Source organism: Bos taurus, chromosome 4 (genome assembly GCF_002263795.3).
Source record: "Bos taurus isolate L1 Dominette 01449 registration number 42190680 breed Hereford chromosome 4, ARS-UCD2.0, whole genome shotgun sequence".
Taxonomy (NCBI): Eukaryota; Metazoa; Chordata; class Mammalia; order Artiodactyla; family Bovidae; genus Bos; species Bos taurus.
The window spans coordinates 63,332,769-63,357,044 of NC_037331.1; the positions used below are offsets into that span (position 1 = coordinate 63,332,769).

A 24,276-nucleotide genomic window follows, 5' to 3' on the forward strand; every position below is an offset into this window, starting at 1 on the left:
TCCTTGTTAAAGTAGTCATATTGAAGAATAAAACTTCAGTATGATCACCTGGTCAAAAGCTCCCCCCACTGAACCAGGTTTCACTTTTGTGAGGCTCCTTAGTTTGGGTTCAAATCTCGCCTCTGCTTTTTTCCAGCTATATGACCTTGGGCATATTTCCTCATCTATAAATTGAAAGTAATAGTCATGAAGCAAGGATGTGGGTGCCAGTAGGATATCGGACAGCTGATCCAAAAGGTGTCAGTGGGAAGTGAGCAGGAGAAGGTGGAGAAGGCAATAAACTGCTGGCTGTGAACAGGTACAGCCTTAGGTAGCTAGTGCAGTCCTCCTGGACTACTCTGGGAGGTGGTGTGGAGCATACCTCGGACTTTCCCAGCTGGAGGGATGAGGGAGCTGGGGTATTAATCTACCAACCGTATTAGTCACTGACCAAGCACGGTGGCTCCACAGGCTCTGCCAAACAGGGAGATTCCTCAGTCAGAAAAACTGCAGGTGCCCAGCAGGTAGAAGCTTTTAGGAACAGCAGAAGGTAAAGAGATATGGATGGAGTATGAACCGCATCTATTACAGCCCCCTACTTCAAAGGGACGGAGTGAGGATTAAATGTGGTAATGTAGGTAGAGTCCTTGGCCAATGCATAGAACATAATAATGCTCAATAAAAGTTCACTTTCTTACATTTTTTTTTAAGTTGAGGAGGCAGGCCTATCTCTTCTGTGTGTGTATGATTGTATACGTGTTATGTATTTAATTCCTCTCCTTTTTTCCTCTACAAAACAGGGATGTCTTAATTAGGGAAGTTTATTGGATTTATTTCTAAAGTTGTTAAAAATTATATAAAGATGTTTATGACTTTGAATTTAGAGCCAATGGGTTAGAAAACAACTAACCACTGCAGCTGACCACTGTCATTAAACCACAGAAATTAGATTACATAGGAAAGTGGAAAGTTTCACCATTTTAAATGCAGAAAGTGAAGCATATTCCTGCTAACAACATCAGTGATTTCATCCACATAGTCTCGTTCACTGTGACGGGAGAGACCAGTGTTTCTGCAGTCATCATAAATGACAGATCACTGAAATCAAAACTTACCTCATAATCATTCTGCCAGAATAAGAAGGAGAGCAACCTTGATTAGTCAACCCTCATTACTTCTCAGTTTCTTTGTGGCTTTCTTTTCAAAAAGCAACAACTGGTAAGATTTTTCCTATTTATATGGAATGCACTGCTGGTCAAGGGTATCAGCTCCAAGACGGAACACCAGGGCATTGCCCTTTTCTATAACTTCCTGTCCCCAGTTCAAACCATTCACAAATTCCCAGTTAGCAAAAAATAACTCTAAATCTTTTACTCTGTGCTTACAATTATGTTCTATCAATTCTAGGGCATTGTTTTCATATTTGAATATCTCTGAAACAGACTGTGTCAAACTCAGTGGCATCTGACAACTGCTGGCTTCCAGGCACCAGTCCAGGTATTGCTGCTGGTGCCTGGGCATGCACATTCTTTGTCTTAGTAACTTTTCCTACCATGTCACTTCAATTGATGGATGTTTAATGGTCATACTTCCCTGCCAAACTGATTACCTTTTAAAATATCAAGATTATACCACGATTCATCATTAAACAAAAAAGCTGTGTGCACATAAAGGCATGGAAACAGAATAGTTGGAAGTATAAATTTGAAATTAGTGAAGTGAATATTCATGACAGAAGAATGACAGCAATTCCAGATGTTCTTGCAAAGCAAAAGCTACTCGCCTTTCAGGATATAAAATAAGAAGATAAAGAAGCTAGAGCCTATTATACAGAGTGAAGTCAGAAAGAGGAGAACAAATATTGTCTATTAACACATACATATAGCTAGAAAAATGGTACTGATAAACCTATTTGCAAGGAAGTAACAGAAACACAGGTATAGAGAACAGAATTCTGGACACAGAAGAAGAAGGAAAGAGTGGGACGAATTGAGAGAGTAGCATTGACAATATGTGCACCACCGTGTATAAAATAGACAGTTAGTGGGAAGATTCTGTATAACACAGAGAGCTCAGCTCAGTGCTCCGTGACAACCTAGAGGGGTGGGATGGGAGACGGGCTGGGAAGGAGGTTCAAGAGGGAGGGGATATATGTATACTTATAGCTGATTCACGTTGCTGTACGGCAGAAACCAACACCACATTGTAAAGCAATTATCCTCCAATTAAAAATGAATTTAAAAGAAACCAAGAAGATACAGATAGGAGAAATGTATTATGTACTATCCTATGCCAAACAATACAACTAAAGTAAGAGAAATTGCCAAATCCCTGGGATAGATGTGGTCTGCTTAATGAATGTGTCACACAAGACTCTTGCTGGAGCAGTAAACATCAATTTGCCTAAAATTTCTTGGTAACTATGGACAGAAGCTGCTTCAGTTCAGTTCAGTCGCTCAGTTGTGTCCGACTCTTTGCAACCCCATGAATCACAGCACTCCAGGCCTCCCTGTCCATTACCAACTCTCAGAGTTCACTCAGACTCACGTCCATCGAGTCAGTGATGCCATCCAGCCATCTCATCCTCTGTCGTCCCCTTCTCCTCCTGCCCCCAATCCCTCCCAGCATCAGTCTTTTCCAATGAGTCAACTCTTTGCATGAGGTGGCCAAAGTATTGGAGTTTCAGCTTTAGCATCGGTCCTTGCAAAGAACACCCAGGGCTGGTCTCCTTTAGAATGGACAGGTTGGATCTCCTTGCAGTCCAAGGGACTCTCAAGAGTCTTCTCCAACACCACAGTTCAAAAGCATCAATTCTTCAGCGCTCAGCTTTCTTCACAGTCCAACTCTCACATCCATACATGACTACTGGAAAAACCATAGCCTTGACTAGATGGAGCTTTGTTGGCAAAGTAATGTCTCTGCTTTTGAATATGCTATCTAGGTTGGTCATAACTTTCCTTCCAAGGAGTAAGCGTCTTTTAATTTCATGGCTGCAGTCACCATCTGCAGTGATTTTGGAGCCCCAAAAAATAAAGTCTGACACTGTTTCCACTGTTTCCCCATCTATTTCCCATGAAGTGATGGGACCAGATGCCTTAATTTGCACCAAAATGTGATTCAACTGAAGGAAAAAAAAAATGAAGCTTTGAGCTTAGTCCAAAAAGAAAATTTTTAGAATGAATATCAAAGGCTCAGAAAAAAATCAGGAAGGTAAGAGTGGCATACTCTTAAAGATACACAAAATGCTGTTCATGCACACAGGACAGTGCTATGTGCAAAAACACAGAGAGCATGACCTGTTGTTGAAAGGTGACTTAAGCGTATCAATCTTTGAATGTGAAGAAGTTTCAGGAATACCTTAACTAATTTATATTGCTTTCCTCTTATTCAGGCTCAAGAGTAAGATGTGGTAGAACATATGTCTGCATGTGTGCATGCTAACTCGCTTCAGTCATGTCCGACTCTGTACGACCCTATGGACTGGAGTCCTCCAGGCTCCTCTGTCCACGGGATTCTCCAGACATGAGTGGGTGGCCATGCCCTCCTCCAGGGGATCTTCCTGACTGAGGAATTGAACCCATGTCTCCTAAGTCTCCTGCATTGGCAGGTGGGTTCTTTACCACTAACGCCACCTGGGAAGCCCAAAACATATGTCTAAGTAACTCTAAAAGCTCTTTCAATAATTACCTAAAAAACTAAGTGATAAAAAATACTATGTCATAGTTTATTTGGCTTTGTTTTTTTCTAAGTGACCCATAAAATAATACTGTCACTAACAATGGATGGCATCCTATTGTTGAAATAGTAGTAACAAGAGCTACTAATTCCTGGAGATTGTACATGCCCAGAACTACATTTGGCACTTTATATACATTTCCTCAATTAGTCCTCCTATGAATCTTAAGAAGTTTATAAAGGGTGTCCTAACGGCACCCCACTCCAGTACTCTTGCCTGGAAAATCCCATGGATGGAGGAGCCTGGTGGGCTGCAGTCCATGGGGTTGCGAAGAGTCCGACACGACTGAGCGACTTCACTTTCACTTTTCACCTTCAAGCATTGGAGAAGGAAATGGCAACCCACTCCAGTATTCTCACCTGGAAAATTTCATGGACAGAGGAGCCTGGTAGGCTACAGTCCATGGGTCACGAAGAGTCAGACATGACTGAGCACACACACACACACACACACACACACACATGTATTTAAAGTAAATTAAACTAATGTGACTACACTTCCAGCAGGAATCAAATTGGTAAGCATTGTGAGGATGGTGATGATCATTACTGTCCTCATTGTGGTAGCAGGATTTTTACTTAAGTATTTATATTTAAATATTGTATTTAAAATGAGGGCTTCCCTCATAGTTCAGTTAGTAAAGAATATGACTGCAATGCAGAAGACCCTGGTTCAGTTCCTGGGTCAGGAAAATCCACTGGAGAAGGAATAGGCTACCCATTCCAGTATTCTGGGGCTTCCCTTGTGGCTCAGTTGGTTAAAAATCCACCTGCAATGCAGGAGAACTGGGTTGGGAAGATCTCCTGGAGAAGGAAAAGGCTACCCACTCCAGTATTCTGGCCTGGAGAATTCCATGGACTATATAGTCCATGGGGTTGCAAAGAGTCAGACACGACTGAGCCACTTTCACTTTCATATTTAATTCACACCTTATTTCACAAAGGATTTGAGGTGGCATACAGTGAAAGTAAAGCTTCAAATAATTTTTTGTTCACTTGCTTGGTCTCCTTATTCTTAAATGCGTGAATAATGTTAAATGTGTCCATGAAAGCATTGTTTCATATTTGATATACACAAGGAAAGATTAAAAAATTATACATCACCATTTGTAAATGTATTCTCCTTGGCTCCTAATCTGATGTATTTCAACTATTTCAATTTTTAAAACAGCAAGCAGGTCATCAGAAAAGCTCTAAGATACATTATATTCAACTCTAGGGATGTCAAATATTCCATTACATAACATCAGTTGCATCTAACTAGTAACAAGGCAGAGTATGCAGCCATTATGAACACAAAACTAATTCTTTCATGTTTATCTTGCTGGCTAAGATCATGGGAATTAGCAAAATATTTACTTTCTGCACTATGTTCCCATAGACAGTTACACTTGTGATGATACTTGAGCAGTCATAAAGGCCGGCTTGATACTGACACCAGACTTCCTCCTTTTGTTTGCCTTTTAAGAAGGGGTCATTAATAATAGTAATGATTAGCCATCACAGTCATCACTCAATCCAGACAGGAGGCACAATGGCCCTTACATCAAATCTGACCTGTGACGTAGAAGTCTTCAGGCCTTGTAAGTAAGTCTTGATAAGTCCCTCTGCACAATAGGATTTCCTATTATAAACATCTGTTTTCTCACACGAACCATGTTGAAAATGTTAAAAATAAGTTTCTCTTTCCATATCAGTTTGTACCAGGAATAATCAATCAAAAAGTAAGGCTGAAGGTCCAAATCTCCTTCCTTGACTGATGTAAATTTCCATCTTAACTTTTCCCAGGGGATTTCAAACATCAGTACTAGGGAAGGTAACTATTAAGCCCTAAAGAACACAATAAAGCTTTTCTTTTTCAAATAGTAGATAACATCTACTACAGATATTAAAAGCACTTGGAAAGAAAAGAAAAAGTCAGGAAAGATGCTATGCAACATGCCAATATTTCCTCCACTTTTAGGAGTGTACACAATCAGGTCCCCAAACCAGTGCTCTGTTGCTCTTTTCATTAGAGCTTCTTCTGGAATCAGGTGGAACACAGGAACATTTAGAGTAGAAGTATGAGACAGCCATCTGGAAATGTGCTGCTCCTTGTTTTCCTGCCATCTGCTGGGCTTCATCTTACAAAATCTTAGTCATCTAAGCTGTTTACTAGGAAAATGAGAAGCAGATTTATACAGAGATTAGGAAGGGCAAAAAGGATTCATCCACATACCAACTCCAAGTGATAGTAACTACCTGTGTGTATATTCAGTTACTCAGTCGTGTCTGACACTTTGAAACCCTTAGGACTGTAGCCTGCCAGGTTCCTCTGTCTATAGGGTTTTTCAGGCAAGAATACTGGAATGAATTGCCGTGTTCTCCTCCACAGGATCTTCCAGACTCAGGGATCGAACCTGTGTCTCCTGCATTACAGGCAGATTTTCTGCTGGCTGCACCATTGGGAAAGATCATTACCTAGAATGCTATGTTTAAAAAATTCTGAATCCAGGTGTCAACTCAACAGGAAAGGGTTCATGATGATTATAACATCCACCAAGGCCATATGAAGGGGGTGTAGCAGCCCTTGTAGCAGATGCTTGCCTCTTCATTGTGCAAATGCACACATCTCCTCAGATGAGTTTCTTGTTCCTAGGAGAATATCTGGAGAAGGTAATGGCACCCCACTCCAGTACTCTTGCCTGGAAAATCCCATGGGTGGAGGAGCCTAGTAGGCTGCAGTCCATGGGGTCGCTAGGAGTTGAACACAACTGAGCGACTTCACTTTCACTTTTCACTTTCATGCACTGGAGAAGGAAATGGCAACCCACTCCAGTGTTCTTGCCTGGAGAATCCCAGGGACGGGGGAGCCTGGTGAGCTGTGGTCTATGGGGTCGCACAGAGTCGGACATGACTGAAGCGCCTTAGCAGCAGCAGAATATCTGGTTATTGTGCATATGATCAGGCTGATCCCATAACACAAGAAATAAGGGCTGCTAATGCAAACACCATGGCATAACTATATGTCAGTGGTCTACCCTGCTTTCACCAATTTTTTAAAATGTGCTGAAGTTCTTAACTCAACCGACCCTTTCTCTCTTAATTTCTCTCTTAATGACTGATAGTGCCAAGCAACAGAAACCTCTGCCATGATGGAGATGTTCTATATCTACACTCTCCAGTGCGATAGCCACTCACCACATGTGGCTATTGAGCAACTGAAATATAGCTAGTGTGACCGAGAAACTGAAGTTTTAATTTTATTTCATTATAATTTACTTAAGTTTCAACTTATTTTTTTTAATTTTTTAACTTTACCATATTGTATTGGTTTTGCCATATATCAACATGAATCTGCCAAAGGTATACATGTGTTCCCCATTCTGAACCCTCCTCCCTCCTCCCTCCCCGTACAATCCCTCTGGGTTGTCCCAGTGCACCAGCCCCAAGCATCCAGTATCGTGCATCGAACCTGGACTGGTGACTCGTTTCATATATGATATTATACATGTTTCAATGCCATTCTCCCAAATCATCCCATCCTCTCCCTCTCCCACAGAGTCCAAAAGACTGTTCTATACATCAGTGTCTCTTTTGCTGTCTCGTATACAGGGTTATTGTCACCATCTTTCTAAATTTCATATATATGCGTTAGTATACTGTATTGGTGTTTTTCCTTCTGGCTTACTTCACTCTGTATAATAGGCTCCAGTTTCATCCACCTCATTAGGACTGATTCAAATGTATTCTTTTTAATGGCTGAGTAATACTCCATTGTATATATGTACCACAGCTTTCTTATCCATGCGTCTGCTGATGGACATCTAGGTTGCTTCCATGTCCTGGCTACTATAAACAGTGCTGTGATTAACATTGGGGTACACGTGTCTCTTTCAATTCTGGTTTCCTCAGTGTGTATGCCCAGCAGTGGGATTGCTGGGTTATATGGCAGTTCTATTTCCAGTTTTTTAAGGAATCTCCACACTGTTCTCCATAGTGGCTATACTAGTTTGCATTCCCACCAACAGTGTAAGAGGTTTCTCTTTTCTTCACACCCTCTCCAGCATTTATTGCTTGTAGACTTTTGGATCGCAGCCATTCTGACTGGCGTGAAATGGTATCTCATAGTGGTTTGATTTGCATTTCTCTGATAATGAGTGATGTTGAGCATCTTTTCATGTGTTTGTTAGCCATCTGTATGTCTTCTTTGGAGAAATGTCTATTTAGTTCTTTGGCCCGTTTTTTGATTGGGTCGTTTATTTTTCTGGAATTGAGCTGCAGGAGTTGCTTGTATATTTTTGAGATTAGTTGTTTGTCAGTTGCTTCATTTGCTATTATTTTCTCCCATTCTGAAGGCTGTCTTTTCACCTTGCTTATAGTTTCCTTTGTTGTGCAGAAGTTTTTAATTAGGTCCCATTTGTTTATTTTTGCTTTTATTTCCAATATTCTGGGAGGTGGGTCATAAAGGATCCTGCTGTGATGTATGTCTGAGAGTGTTTTGCCTATGTTCTCCTCTAGGAGTTTTATAGTTTCTGGTCTTACGTTTGGATCTTTAATCCATTTTGAGTTTATTTTTGTGTATGGTGTTAGAAAGTGTTCTAGTTTCATTCTTTTACAAGTGGTTGGCCAGTTTTCCCAGCACCACTTGTTAAAGAGATTGTCTTTAATCCATTGTATGTTCTTGCCTCCTTTGTCAAAGATAAGGTGTCCAAAGATAAGGTGTGGATTTATCTCTGGGCTTTCTATTTTGTTCCATTGATCTATATTTCTGTCTTTGTGCCAGTACCATACTGTCTTGATGACTGTAGCTTTGTAGTAGAGCCTGAAGTCAGGCAGGTTGATTCCTCCAGTTCCATTCTTCTTTCTCAAGATTGCTTTGGTTATTCAAGGTTTTTTGTATTTCCATACAAATTGTGAAATTATTTGTTCTAGCTCTGTGAAGAATACCGTTGGTAGCTTGATAGGGATTGCATTGAATCTATAAATTGCTTTGGGTAGTATACTCATTTTCACTATATTGATTCTTCCAACCCATGAACATGGTATATTTCTCCATCTATTAGTGTCCTCTTTGATTTCTTTCACCAGTGTTTTATAGTTTTCTATATATAGGTCTTTAGTTTCTTTAGGTAGATATATTCCTAAGTATTTTATTCTTTTCGTTGCAATGGTGAATGGAATTGTTTCCTTAATTTCTCTATTTTCTCATTATTAGTGTATAGGAATGCAAAGGATTTCTGTGTGTTAATTTAATATCCTGCAACTTTTCTATATTCATTGATTAGTTCTAGTAATTTTCTGGTGGAGTCTTTAGGGTTTTCTATGTAGAGGATCATGTCATCTGCAAACAGTAAGAGTTTTACTTCTTCTTTTCCAATTTGGATTCATTTTATTTCTTTTTCTGCTCTGATTGCTGTGGCCAAAACTTCCAAAACTATGTTGAATAGTAATGGTGAAAGTGGGCACCCTTGTCTTGTTCCTGACTTTAGGGGAAATTAAATTTCAATTTAAATAGCTACATATGATAGGTGGCTATCATGTTAGATAGCCGATGGCTGCACAGGGCTAGAATATGCTTCCTTGTAATGCTGAAGTAAATCCACAAAGGATGGGTACTAAGTCTATTTGGTTTCTTGAGGCAAGCTCAGGCCTAGGACAGCACCTGAAACACAGCAGGTCTCAGTAACTATTCATTGAATGAATAAATGGATAATAAGTGGACTGGATATAAGATTGGTTTAATCCTGAGGTATGTGCAGTTTTTCAGCTTTTGGCTTTTAAGCAGCATCATGGGAGGGAAATGTGTATTATATCACAATTAAACACTCTCTTAGACTCAAAGCAATAACACATTGACCTAAATAGAGATTGTATTTTCCATAGAGTTTCAAGTAGATAGAGGGTCAGTAGATGATTTAAATTTAATTTGAGAATTCAAATATTCTGAAATATCTTCAGAAAAGTAAGAAAATAAATCATGTTAGAATTTCTCTAATAGGTACTCTGATAGAACATTATTTTAGGCAAAACTTCTCCACCATCACAGGATGGCAGAAGGGATAATACCATGTTATCCAATTCACAGATGGAACTGAGTTTAAGAGCTCTTTTTGGAGATACCAAATAGAACATTTACTGTTTTGGTTTTTTTTTTTTTTTTTAAGAGGGAGTATCCCTACAAAAACACATTTGGCATATATAACTTTCAGCACCTTAAAAAATCATGTATAATAGTCTGCAACACCAGCATTTATTTGCCCCCCCAAAAGTATTGAGAAGTGGAAAAAATGGAAAAGTATTCAAAAAGAGACAGATCAGAGAAAACAAAGATTAATTCTTTTCCAAAAGGGATGGCATTTTTTAATACTGATAATATAGTGCAAAGAACATTATTTTTCATTAGAAGGAATGATTCTAAATATTTTTGCTTTCTGAATCTGAGGCTATTAAGATGAAAATATTCCAGAGTTGACTATGGAATATAGCCTGCCTTGTGACACATGCCATCTAAATGACAATACAACAAACCAATATGCAGTGCTATCTGAACTGTAAATAAAACATCTTCTGAGCACTTTCTCCTACCTGTCACATACTGTGGGGACATCTGACCTTGAACTGAGAGGCTCTTCTGAAAATGCTGCCCACATGTCTAAAGTTCTCCCCCTCATACATGTACCCTGCCCTCCAACCTCAACCAAACCGTCTAAATTGCATTCAGATTTTTGTGGTATCATAATAACTTCAATATGGGATATATTTTCAACATTCTGGTCAGAGACTCCTTTCTTCCCCACCTCACCCTCCTTCCAAGTTATTTCAGGTTTGCATATTTCATTTTCACATCTCAGCGGGATACCCATCACATAACATTTATTTGTGAGGTCTAAAGGCATAACATGGGGGATTGTGAACTAGCATGTCAAAACCACATACGGCATGCGTACATCTTAAAGAATGAAAAAGGATTCCTTTTTTTCTCATGATATGTAAGCTGTCTCAACAGTAAAAGTCCAAAGTGAATACCACAACCTAATTAAAGATGAAGAACATAACAAGCAGTACTAAAGTGTCATTTTTCATTTATTCTTCTCCAAGTTATGTTTTTATCAAATGTCTTGTCTCATTAATGACTTCAACAGACATAACAAGTATACACACCTAATCTCACCAAATTCAGAAGAAAGTTGAAGTAATGTTTTGGGAGGTATGACAGTAGAAAATAAGAGACAGGGTAGAAAGTGGCTTTGAGAAGTCCATTCACCTGCCTATGAGCATACTTACATACTCCAAATAAATGCTGTGTTTTAAAATCTCTAGAGTCAGAAATACTACAGTCTCTCTCAAGACTCAAGTCCTACATTTGAGAATGTTTATTTCTCAGGAATTCTTCCTGGCCTAAGATCCAGCTTCAGGAACATGCAAGCTGTATAATTGCATAGGGCCTCACATTCAGTTTAATGTTTTGTTGCCACCATCTTGAAATTCTTAATAGTTTTATCTTTGAATTTGTGTTTTGTAAGTGAAGTCTGATGCGACAATGAAGTGCGTGTGAGAAGGGAGGATGTGTGTAATATGCATGCCTCCTTCCTCCTTTGCTCACTTCACATGCAGCCCTGTAGCTCAAAATCCCCATGGCCCCAGCATGAGTGGGAGTTCACGGAGACTCGAGCTAAGCAGGAGGAAGGCCTGTTCCATCTAGGCTGATTAAATGAAAGAACTGACGGCCCTGAGAGGCTTTTCATTTGAACCAGAACTTGCATGGAATGAAAAAAGAGGCAATAGATGCAAAGAAACAGGAAGGACTAAGGAAACCCACTAGACTCCTGTTACTTCCCTATATTATTGAATCACTTACACTGAAACTGATAACACAGAAGGAAAGGGCAGTAGAGTGACAAAGAGCTCCTTTTCCTTCAGTCCTGCCTTATTCAACAGGAAGCTGAAGGTAGGGAACCTTGGAAGATGTGCATAGGTTAAGAAGGGAAATAAAGAAGCTTAAGTTTTGTGCAGTGATTCTGTGGTTCTATAAAAGTGAAATACACATGCATGCAAAAGCCACAAAATACAAATTGTATAATTATGGTGATTCTTTAAATTTTTCTTTGTTTAGGACAACATAAGTAATTAACAAGCAAAAAATACCATGAGGAGAGAGAGAATACAGAAACTAAAAAAAAAAAAAACCATGTTTTTAGTACCCGTTTAAACAGCACTTTAGCTTTTTCCCCTACTTTCTTGAACAATGGATCTGCATTTTCATTTTACACTTAGCCCTGTACATTATGCAGCTGGCCCTGCCCTGCTTCAGATTCAATCTACTGCATCTGTTCTGCCAAGTCACTCTTGTTAGTTCCACCCTCATCTCCATTCATTCACCTAACAAATATCGACTGCACTATGGTCCAGCATTGTGCCAGGCACTAAGAACAGAAAAAATAAGTAAGATAAAATTCCTTCCCTCAAGTGTAGTTGAGGAGACAAATTACCATGAAAGGGTAGTAATATCTACCTTGCCTGGCTTTAGTGAGGACTATAAATAATATACTTAAAGTAGACAAACCACTTCCAATGATAATGAGCACTCTATCCAACTATCTCATTTAATTCTTATCACAACTTACTGGGTCAGGTAACATAGCTGTTTCCATCTTAAAGCTATAGAAGCAGAGATTTAGATCAGTTAAGAAACTTGACCAGAAGGACTGTGCTGTTAAGTGGTAGAACCAGGATCTGAAGTCACTCAAGTCTTTTTGACAACTATATCTGAGTTTGTAAGTGATAGTGAGGGCTTTTCTGGTGGCTAAGTGGTAAAGAATCCACCTGCCAATGTAGGAAATACAGATTTAATCCCTGGTCCAAGAAGATCCCATATGCCGAGGAACAACTAAGCCTGTACGCTCCAACTACTGAGCCTGTGTTCTAGGAACCACAACATGAGCCCACACTGTGCAACTACTGATTCCTATAGGCTGTAGAGCCTGTGCTTCGCAACAAGAGAAGCCATCACAATGAGAAGCCTGCACGCTGCAACTAGAGAGTAGCCCCTGCTCCCCACAACTGGAGAAAGGTCCATGCAGCAACAGAGACCAGCACAGCCAAAAATTAATAAATAAATATTTTTAAAGTGATAGCTATTATTTTATTAATATAATGCTAACCACTCTATTTTTAACTTTCTATTATTACAGTGTCTATTTCTAGCTCCTCAAAGGCGTATATTAGATGTAATTTTATCAACCTAAAAAAATGGGAATGCTAATTTTTTTCTAATTTATTTTTACTACTTTGTTTAGAATATAAAATGTAACTTGATTTTTTTTTTCACACTGACAATCCTTTGACCCAACTGGAGAAAATCAGACTCAACTGACAAAGCTTGAGATTTTCAAAATCATGTTCATGACTTTGCTACAATACAGTACACAAGTTAAAAACATGTCTTTGGAAGCACAGAGACTTCGATACAAACTCTACTATCCTCTAGCATCAGAAAGCCTAAATTTTCTAAAAATTTAGAAAGCCTAAATTTTCCTGTATGTAAAAGGGCAATGAAAACAATACCTTAACTATATTGTAGGTCCATGTTTAAGATTAAATGAGATAATCCTTGTAAAATACTTAAAAGAAAATGTGGGAGCAAAATTTTAGTGTTAGTACTATTATCTTTAGTACCATGTTTTCACATGAGTTTAAAAATGGATATGAAATGACTTTTTTCTTGAAATGGTTTCCTCCATTTCAAAATACAAAAAAATAAGTTCATGGGTCTCTAATTTCCAAGAAGTATGTTATTTCATTGTAAATAAAAGCATGAAATAATGGCATCTGGCGGTCATGTACCTCAATGGTTCAAGGCAACTAAGATATTCTATTTATATTACCCTTCACCAAAAACTCCAAATACATATACCAATTTTTCCCCTTTTTGTTTTAAACTGCCTATTCACAGGCTCAAGAATAAGAGAATTTATAAATTACATATAAAGAACTAGGTATTTAAGAAAAGAACTTTATAAATGTAACAAAGTATCCCTGTCATTCAGCAAGGCTATCTCAGTTCTCTCTAACCCTTAAAGTGACACTCACATTTAAGAACATTGAGCAAATTAAAATGGCTGAGCTGTTTTCTCTGGCGGAAAAGGAAAGGATTAGCTAATCTGAAGGTTTACTGCCATCACTCTGGCGGTCAAATGACTATTTCCCTGGCTCCTAAGTGACTGAAGAACATTTAAAAAAAAAAAAAATAGACTGGATACCACATAAAAATGGACCATATACCTATTTTTTAAACAGCTCTAGGAAAAAAAAAGGCCTTTATTTGACATTTTTATTATGGTTTGAGGAAAAGTAAAACAGGATTTGGATAAAAAGAAAACAAAACAAAACCAAGCTTTCCTTTGATACCTTAAAAAACACGATAGGCATGTGATCTTCTAAAAACCACAATCTTTCCAATAGTGCTGGCTGTTACCACTGCAGGCCTGTGGGTCCTTACCAGTTCCTGAGTGTCCTGCTGCAGTGGCAGAAATGCCGCTTCCAGAATAGCAATCTGGTCTGCGCTGAGCTTCTGCCACAGCCCGATCAGCAGAATCACCAAATGGGTGGCACTTTTCAGCCTGGTGAATGACTGGAACAGATTGTCTTGGTTTTCCTCTACTGCATCTGCTAGAGCGATTACCTGCAGAAATTACAAACTTCAGTTAGGGATAATTTCACAATTCTTGAGCCCTCAACAAATTACCTTTGGCACACTCTTATTTTTCTTTAAAACAACTTGATGAACTTTGTCTTCCACAAACACAAGGTATGTTGAGTAATAAAAGTTATCATTCATCTTTCGCTTCCTTCTTTAAAAAAAGTACCCAAAGTAATTCCAAATCCATATGGCCAAGAGATGAAAATATCCATGAAATCATCTTAATGGGGACATTGTTCAGTGTCTACCTCAACATCAATTCACTTTCTACAGTGTATGATAATAGTACATGATAATATAAGAAGCCTCTAATACAGTTATTACTGTGTTTATTACTAGTGACTGAGACTGATCAATTTAAAAAATTCTTATCAGAGTAGCTGCATTTACCTTGGGATTTAAAATAATAACTTCATTTTACCCTTTTCAGAAAGTAACTGTCTTCCTCTATTACTTTTTATATGTTACATGGTGTTAGAATAGCCAATATTTCTTGATTATATTTAAAAAGTAGACAATTTTCAAACATTTGACCAGTCAAGCAATGTCATTTTTAACACAAACGTCAGGTACCAGCCCACAGGGACCTGAAAGAAAAAAAAAAAGTGTTCGGGGTGTGTTAGCTTTACAATGCCAAATCTACTTAGGATAAAATTGGCAGGAGTGGATAGAATTGGCTTTTTTTTCTTCTTCATCCTCTTGAATAATCCTGTGGAAAAAAGAACTAAAGTAACAATTGGATAGAACACTGAAGACTGCCCATTGGTGTTTTATTTTATTTTAATGTCTTGGTGAATTTTGTGCTCATTAAAAGAAATGAACTGACTGGCCCAGAGGCTCAAGTTGTCTGACAGCCCCCATAACAGGAATAGCAAAAGCCAAGGTAATTGTAAGCTCCTTTCTACAAGTCCCCATCAGCTCAAGGGACTAGAGCTCAGATGAGTTTCAGAAGTCTAATGTAGATGACCCATTTGGTGATATTTCATGGCTTACTGACACTGGCCCAAAGGGCCTATTTAAAAAAAAAAAATCATCATTCAGACAAACACAGTCTGCAGCTGTGTGGTCTCCCAAATTCCATGTAGGAGAAAGGCTAGAGGGGGACAGTCCTTAGAGCATCTTTGAGGCACTGGAAAAGAGATGTAGGTTAGAGAAAGACAAAGCACCCCGAAGGCCCTTGCTTGACAAAGCCAGACAAACCAGGATTCTTTGCTACTTGGTTGAGGGCTTGCAGGAGTTAGGAAAGGCAGTCACACATCACATTCAGCTCTCTAGAGAGCCCTGGGAGTTTGGACCAAGGTCAGCACTAACAATAAAGCACACTGCTTACTGGGTGCCTACTACTGTGCTACTTTTCATTGCCTTTTGAAAGTACATGATATTCTATAACCCATGAGGATCTTATAATTTGTTGGACAGAAAACATACATACACAACCAATTAGTGGAAAGCATTCCAGCAATAACATCCTAATTGTGCAGAACAGAAAGTAAGTGCGAAAAAAGCTAGCTAAGGGACAGATTACTGTGGGCTAGAGTTAATATCCCTGGGGCCTCTTTAATTCAAACGAGGCTTGGAACTCATCCCTTCCCCATTACTTCAAGAAGTCCCTGCAAAGAGATGCAGAGGCCACTTTCCTTAAACCAAAACACCTGGAGTCATCTGCTTCCCCCACCTTCACCAGGATTACAACGAACTTCTGTCAGAGTCTAATTTCTTTTTCTTCTTGTGAATGGCACTAATGAAGCTTCATTGTGGGCACCATCATATCAATATTAGGATACAGATGCTTTCTGTCAATAAGTCCAAATCACACAAAGATCAAGGTGATAAACACCTCCTGAGAGCCAGGCATATGCAAGAATCTGCAGGAAGTGCTGCAGGGAATTCAATGGCAACATATAGAACTCCATCTTCAAAGAGTTTATAATGGAGAAAGGAAATTAAAACAGGTCAAGGAGGCAAACATTGACAACATAGGGAAGGCCCAGTAGATTATTAAGGAGGAGAATGCCACTAATGTTATGATTATTACATTAACAACAATCCCTCCAATTAATTTAACATGAGCTGTATGCCAAGCAACCTGCTCTGTGCCACACAGGTATCAGTGCCTTCAATCCTTACGTCTCCACTGAGACTTAGTTGGCAAGATCTCCATTTTATGGATGAGGCCCCTGAAGCTCGGCAGATGTAAGGAATGTGCCCAATACTGTACAAAGGATGTGCCTACTGCGCCTGTGCTTAGAAGGGCTCCATGCTTGGTTTAAGTCCCTGCTGTCTCTGTCTTAAAATTCTTAAACATTTTATTTTTGAATTTGTGCTTTGTAAGTGAAGTCCATAGGATAATGGAGCATGCACATGATCAGAGGAGATATGCTCATTGACTCAGAGAGTTAAATGCTGTTATATTTGCATTTTAAACTGCCATCGCACAATATAATGATTCCTCGTAAAATTCATGCTAACAATTTAAAATTTTAATTTTTTCTTACTTGGAATGACATTAAATAGAAACTCAAAACACCACCAGAAGGTGTGAGAGACCACTGAAGAAAGGAAAGATCTTTATATCTTAGTAGCTATTTTAACAGCACTTTCTTCTGCCATTTAACAAGGGCCCTGCATTTTCATTTTGCACTGAGAAGTGCAATTTAAGTAGTCAGTTTGACCATCATGTAGTAATGAGAGACTTGCATTCAAAGTTGGAGACTCTCAAGTCTGCATGAGATCTGAAGCACCTTATAGGTTCAGAGAAGTGCCTAACTACCAGCGAATGTGGAGGGCCTTGGGAAGCAAAAGACAGGAGAAGAATCAGGCACCAACTGGACTGGGCTCAGCCAGCCCTATAGGTTCGGGAGAAAGGACTGATTATTCAATTTTCAGGAATTTTGTGATCCAGGTGTTAAACACGGCCATTACTAAAAATTAAATTATAGAAACTTTAGTAAGTTACAGGAAAACAAAATAGTCAAAATGCATTACTTTCTAATTATTTTACTATTATCTAGGCCCTTGAGATTATTTATGTCGATTGCATTTGTATGTTGGATACACTCAGCAATGGCAGGGGGTGGGGATTAATGCCCATTTCTTTCCCACTCCATATTCAGTGACCTCACTCTAGAAGCTTGAAATCAGCCTTGGTGGAAGTATTTACAACATGCAAATCAACAAATGTTATAAAGTTAGGCTTCCCACCCACCCTGCTCCTCGCAGACAGCCAGTTGTTAAATAGTTACTGGCATACCACTGAGAAGACGTGCCTGAAATTTGTCCTCAAGAACAGATATTGGATAAAAGTAAAGGAAACAACCTGAGCAAATGCATTAAAACACAAATGTAGAGGCTGCTTGTTTAGCAAGGAACAAATATTCCAGTTTGGGAAGAGCATTTGATGAGATAAAAAAGATCATCTGGGCAACCGTCGCAGAGGAAGCAAAATATCAAGGAGAAGGGTGTGCAGGTACTGGGAAGCCACACAGTATTCTGAGTGTGGGCATTATCTCATGAGACAGTGCACCAAGTAGCCACTGGATCGCAGCAAACATTTAGGGCATTTGCTGGGACTTAAGTGAGGCTTTTATGCACGTTCCTTACTATCAAGGGAAATTCTTACTAAGTGTAACAGCATGTCAGTTCGTGGACCCACCCAACTTGCTAAACACAGCTGTGGTGGAAGAATGACTTCTCAGTGAGACAGCAGCCCAAGCCACAGGATCTTTCCTGAGCAAGACCCAAAATACATCAATCCCAGAGAAGCATCGTTTCTCTACATTTCAGTCTCACTGGATATATTTCTGTGCCATTGTGGAAAGAGTCTGCTATCCCCAAATGGTCACAGAAATTGGAAAGAGATGGGATAAACAATTCCTTATGTAAATTACCCCCAAGGAAAATCTTCCTGACCTGCTGGCCAGCATGAAATACTAAACAGATCTCCATGTTCTCAATTTAGTCTTACACGTAACAGCCAAGTTTACTTTGTGCTCCACAAGAGCCAAATGAATTTAGCAGAATTAACGTAGTAAAAGGGGATGGAAAAACTAGACCCACCAAGATTTAGATCTGTCTGACCAGGGCCTAGAGGATCTTGCAGCTCACCTGGAACTGAGAAATGAGGCCAACCAGCTGCTGGGGCTTACATTTGAGGGAGAGTGATTTTTCAGGACCCATCACTGGCTGTACAAGATGTGTGCTCCCTGGTGTTCAACAGAACTACAGAAAGGAAGGGGTTTAGGAAACAATGAACGCTAATGATTTCAAGCACAATGTGTTGATGGCCTTTGTTTTGCTTTTTCAAATTGACGGATTCCAAATAAAATGGAGACCCCAAAGGACATCTCTGTCCAACTGCCATATCAGTTGATGCCAAAGTAATGAGGCAGAGGTCCAGGGAGCTGCTTGCAGGAAAACGCTCAACTCATAAAGTGAGTGTGAAATTAATCCCAAATACTTTTAGCTGCCAAGATAGGCTCTAAAATTGGTTACAGGAAAGCAGCAGCAGCAACAGCAGAGTAGACATGAATCATACTATGTGAACACAGACTTGTCCAATTTCTTCACCTAAACTTACCATCAAATCTGCCTCCAAATCTCATGTGTGGCATATAGAACCATGTTACACTGCTATTTAGCTGTCATTTGCTGAACCTCAACTGTGGGTCAGGCACCAGGCTAGTGCTGTTATACTCAGGTTATCATTTGGTCCTCATAACTACCCTCTGAGATCAAAATCACTGATCCCATCCCAGATGAGGAAACAGAAGCTTAGAGCTCTGATGAACTTAATATTGAGAGGAACACACTGCCTGTGGTCATGAACCAGGGCAGGAAAGGCAGGGATATTAATCTTATCTTTGGATTCCCCGTTGGATGACCTTTTTTCTGCACTGGTATGCAAATGTATACAGTTGGCTCCACAAAATAATCCAGTGGGTTCTTATCCCGATAATCAAATAAAGACATGAGGAAACACACTACTAATCCATCGCAGCAGTAACAGTATATGTGGGATTCCCAGGTAGCACTAGTGGTAAAGAATTCACTTGCCAATGCAGGAGACACAGGTTCAATCCCTGGGTCAGGAAGATGCCCTGGAGAAGGGCATGGCAATGCACTCCAGTATTCTTGCCTGGAGAATCCCATGGACAGAGGAGCCTGGCAGGCTATAGTTCATAGGGTTGCAAAGAATCAGACACAACTGAAGTGATTTAGCATACACACATGTACTTTAGTTAGGATTTCCCATTATTGGGGCTTTTAACATAGGTTGAAATTTCCAGGTTGCCTTCTGCCCAAAGTTATAGTATAAAGGAAATCAGTTCACACAGTGTAAAGGATGGGAAGTTAACACGGTACGTTTTTTTCTCTTAACAAAGGGAATTTAATCATATTCCATATAACTCAAAAATTATGAAGACTTTAGAAAACAGCTATTTTCTAGGCCTGTTCCTTTAGGGAAGTTATTTTTAAAAAGGAATGATGGATTGATTTTCTATAAATCATATAGTACAATGTTTTCAGTAGTCTGAGCAAGTCGATGGTATGTAATAATAATTGTCAACATTGAGTGAGGGTCTTCAGGAGCCAGGCACTGTGCTAAATCTCTTTCCAGGGATTCTCTCATTTCACTCTCAGAACAATTCTGTAAGGTAGATACTAGTACTGCATGTGTGTGTGCTAAGTTTCTGCAGTCATGTCTGACTCTGTGTGACCCTATGGACTTGTAGCATGCCAGTCTCCTCTGTCCATGGGATTCTCCAGTCAAGAATACTGGAATGGGTTGCCATGCCCTCCTTCAGGGAATCTTCCTGACTCAGGGATCGAACTTGTCCCTCTTAAGTCTGCTGGATTGGCAGGCAGGTGGTTTTTTTTTTTTTTTTTAACCACTAGCACTACCTATCCTCATTTAAAAAACTAAGGAGACAGAATTACAAAAAAGGTCAAGCAGTTATTAAGTGAGGGAGCCAGAATTCACACCCAAGCAATCTGACCCAACAAACATCACCAAGTAACACTGCCTACGTTCACTTTCTGCCTGCACGTCAGTTGCATCATAGGCAATATGTGGAAGAAATTCTATCAGAAGTTTCCCAATGGGAGGTTTCAGCTTCGCTGGCCCTTCAATAACCTATACGAATTAAGATAGGCTTATTTTAATAAGAGGTCGGCATGGATGAACGAGTTAGGAAAATGGAGTTCCTATGATATGGATGAGTTTATACATCCCCCAGGGCAGAATGCAATAGGTTGTGCTGGAATAGGCAATGGCCTGGGAGCCAAGAAGACAGAGCTTCTAGTCCTGGCTTCCCTACTAAACAGCTTAGGTCAGTGTTCAACGTACTTCCCTTTCTGGGGCTCTAGTTTCATCACTTTTAAAACGGAGGGGTGGGAAATATGATCTCTCACACCCATCATAGCTGTGTAAGATGCAAAAACTTTTAAATTACTTTTGGATAATTTATTTTGAACTATCCATGCTTCTGCCCCATTTATCGATTCACTTCTTCCCCTCTATTTGTACACATTCTGAGCTTCTCATTGAATAGTTATTGATTTGCAGCTTTTATCTATAAAATTGAGTAGAAATGGCAACCCACTCCAGGATTCTTGACTGGAAAACTATATGGACAGAGGAGCCTGGCCATGGGATTGCAAAAGTTGGACATGACTGAGCAAAGTACACACACATCTATAAAATATCAGTAAGAATATTTTTCTTCGACTAATTCATAGGATTATGAGAATTAAATGAGAGAAGTAAAAAGATGAGCAATACTGAGCATTGGCAAGGATGTGGAGAAACAGGAACCCTCATATCTTACTAGTGGCAATATGATACAGTCACCCTGGAAAGCAATTGGCAGTTCCTCAAAAATTAAACACTGAGTTACTCTATGACCTAGCAATGCCACTTTTAGGTTTATGCCCAAGAGAGCTGAAAATATATGTCCACTAAAAAAACTTGTTCACAAATATTTGTAGAAGCATTATTTATAAGAGCCCAAAGAAAGAAACAAACCAAATGTCCATCAACTGATAAGTAAATAAATTAAATGTGGCATATCAGTATAATGGACTATTATTCAGGCATAAAAAGAAAAGGAGTATTTACACATGCTACTATATGGATAGGAAATGGCAACCCACTCCAGTACTCTTGCCTAGAAAATCCCATGGACAGAGGAGCGTGGTAGGCTACAGTCCATGGGGGTCGCAAAAAGTTGGACAGGACTGAGTAACTTCACTTCACTTCACTATATGGAAAATCTTAAAAATATTATGCTGAGTTTAAAAAGCCAGTCTTTTTTGTGTGTGACGATCTTACACTATTCATGTTGTATTATTCCACTTATATGAAATGTCCAGAATGAGCAAATCTATAAACATAGTCAGCAGGTTGTTCATTGCTTAGGGCTGGAGGGTGGGAGGTGGACAGGAGGAAATGGCAAGTAACTGCTAATTGGTGAGGAGTTTCTTTTAGGGAGGATGAAAATGTTCTAAATAGACTGTGGTGACAGCTGTATAATCCCTTGAATATGCTAAAAATCATTAAGTTACTCACTTTAACTGGGAAAAGTGTATATATGTAAACTATATCTCAATAAACCTATTAAAAATAATGAGTTAAAAGTACTGTAAAGGCATAATTCATAAAAGGTATAAATTAACAAAAATAAAGGCATTTATTTAAGAAACAATTTTAATACATTAATGGATATAGTTTAATATATAAAGGATATATATTAATATATTTGATATATTAATGTTATATTAACATAACAATTTTGATGTATTAATGCAACTAGGGCTTAACAATATTCTAGATGACAGATGATCATATGAATTTGGAGTCTATTAGAATTAAGCCTGAATGCTGGTAATGCTTCAGTCAGTTCAGTTCAGTCGCTCAGTCGTGTCCAACTCTTTGCGACCCCATGAATCACAGCACGCCAGGCCTCCCTGTCCATCACCAACTCCCAGAGTTCACTCAGACTCACGTCCATCGAGTCAGTGATGTCATCCAGCCATCTCATCCTCTGTCGTCTCCTTCTCCTCCTGCCCTAATCGTCCCAGCATCAGAGTCTTTTCCAATGAGTCAACTCTTCGCATGAGGTGGCCAAAGGACTGGAGTTTCAGCTTTAGCATCATTCCTTCCAAAGAAATCCCAGGGCTGATCTCCTTCAGAATGGACTGGTTGGATCTCCTTGCAGTCCAAGGGATTCTCAAAAGTCTTCTCCAACACCACAGTTCAAAAGCATCAATTCTTCAGTGCTCAGCTTTCTTCACAGTCCAACTTTCACATCCATACATGACCACTGGAAAAACCATAGCCTTGACTAGACGGACCTTTGTTGGCAAAGTAATGTCTCTGCTTTTGAATATGCTGTCTAGCTTGGTCATAACTTTTCTTCCAAGGAGTAAGTGTCTTTTAATTTCATGCCTGCAGTCACCACCTGCAGTGATTTTGGAGCCCCAAAAAAACTAAAGTCTGACACTGTTTCCACTGTTTCCCCATCTATTTCCCATGAAGTGATGGGACCAGATGCCATGATCTTCGTTGTCTGAAAGTTGAGTTTTAAGCCAACTTTTTCACTCTCCACTTTCACTTTCATCAAGAGGCTTTTTAGTTCCCCTTCCCTTTCTGCCATAAGGGTGGTGTCATCTGCATATCTGAGGTTACTGATATTTCTCCCAGCAATCTTGATTCTAGCTTGTGCTTCTTCCAGCCCAGCATTTCTCATGATGCATATAAGTTAAATAAGCAGGGTGACAATATACAGCCTTGACGTACTCCTTTTCCTATTTGGAACCAGTCTGTTGTTCCATGTCCAGTTCTAACTGTTGCTTCCTGACCTGCATACAGATTTCTCAAGAGCCAGGTCAGGTGGTCTGGTATTCCCATCTCTTTCAGAATTTTCCGCAGTTTATTGTGATCCATACAGTCAAAGGCTTTGGCATAGTCAATAAAGCAGAAATAGATGTTTTTCTGGAACTCTCTTGCTTTTTCCATGATCCAGCGGATGTTGGCAATTTGATCTCTGGTTCCTCTGCCTTTTCTAAAACCAGCTTGAACATCAGGAAGTTCACCATTCACATATTGCTGAAGCCTGGCTTGGAGAATTTTGAGAATTACTTTACTAGCATGTGAGATGAGAGCAATTGTGTGGTAGTTTGAGCATTCTTTGGCATTGCCTTTCTTTGGGATTGGAATGAAAACTGACCTTTTCCAGTCCTGTGGCCACTGCTGAGTTTTCCAAATTGGCTGGCATATTGAGTGCAGCACTTTCACAGCATCATCTTTTAGGATTTGAAATATCTCAACTGGAATTCCATCACCTCCACTAGCTTTGTTTGTAGTGATGCTTTCTAAGACCCACTTGACTTCACATTCCAGGATGTCCGGCTCTAGATGAGTAATCACACCATCGTGATTATCTGGGTCGTGAAGATCTTTTTTGTATAGTTCTTCTGTGTATTCTTGCCACCTCTTCTTAATATCTTCTGCTTCTGTTAGGTCCATACCATTTCTGTCCTTTATCAAGCCCATCTTTGTATGAAATGTTCCTTTGGTATCTCTGATTTTCTTGAAAAGATCTCTAGTCTTTCCCATTCTTTTGTTTTCCTCTATTTCTTTACATTGATCACTGAGGAAGGCTTTCTTATCTCTTCTTGCTATTTTTGGAACTCTGCATTCAGATGCTTATATCTTTCCTTTTCTCCTTTACTTTTCACTTCTCTTCTTTTCACAGCTATTTGTAAGGCCTCCTCAGACAGCCATTTTGCTTTTTTGCATTTCTTTTCCATGGGGATGGTCTTGATCCCTGTCTCCTGTACAATGTCACGAATCTCAGTCCATAGTTCATCAGGCACTCTAT

General features: G+C 39.4%; 1 protein-coding gene across 4 annotated transcripts in view; it reads right to left on the reverse strand.

The window, feature by feature from the left end:
- BBS9 (Bardet-Biedl syndrome 9) overlaps positions 1 to 24,276 on the reverse strand; it is a 474,880-nt gene that overhangs the window by 77,411 nt on the left and 373,193 nt on the right. For all 4 annotated transcript variants that reach the window (XM_059885659.1, XM_005205480.5, XM_005205478.5 and 1 more), the window contains one exon: positions 14,195 to 14,377. In XM_059885659.1, coding sequence (XP_059741642.1) covers positions 14,195 to 14,377 — 183 coding nt within the window. The remainder of the gene's footprint in view (positions 1 to 14,194; positions 14,378 to 24,276) is intronic.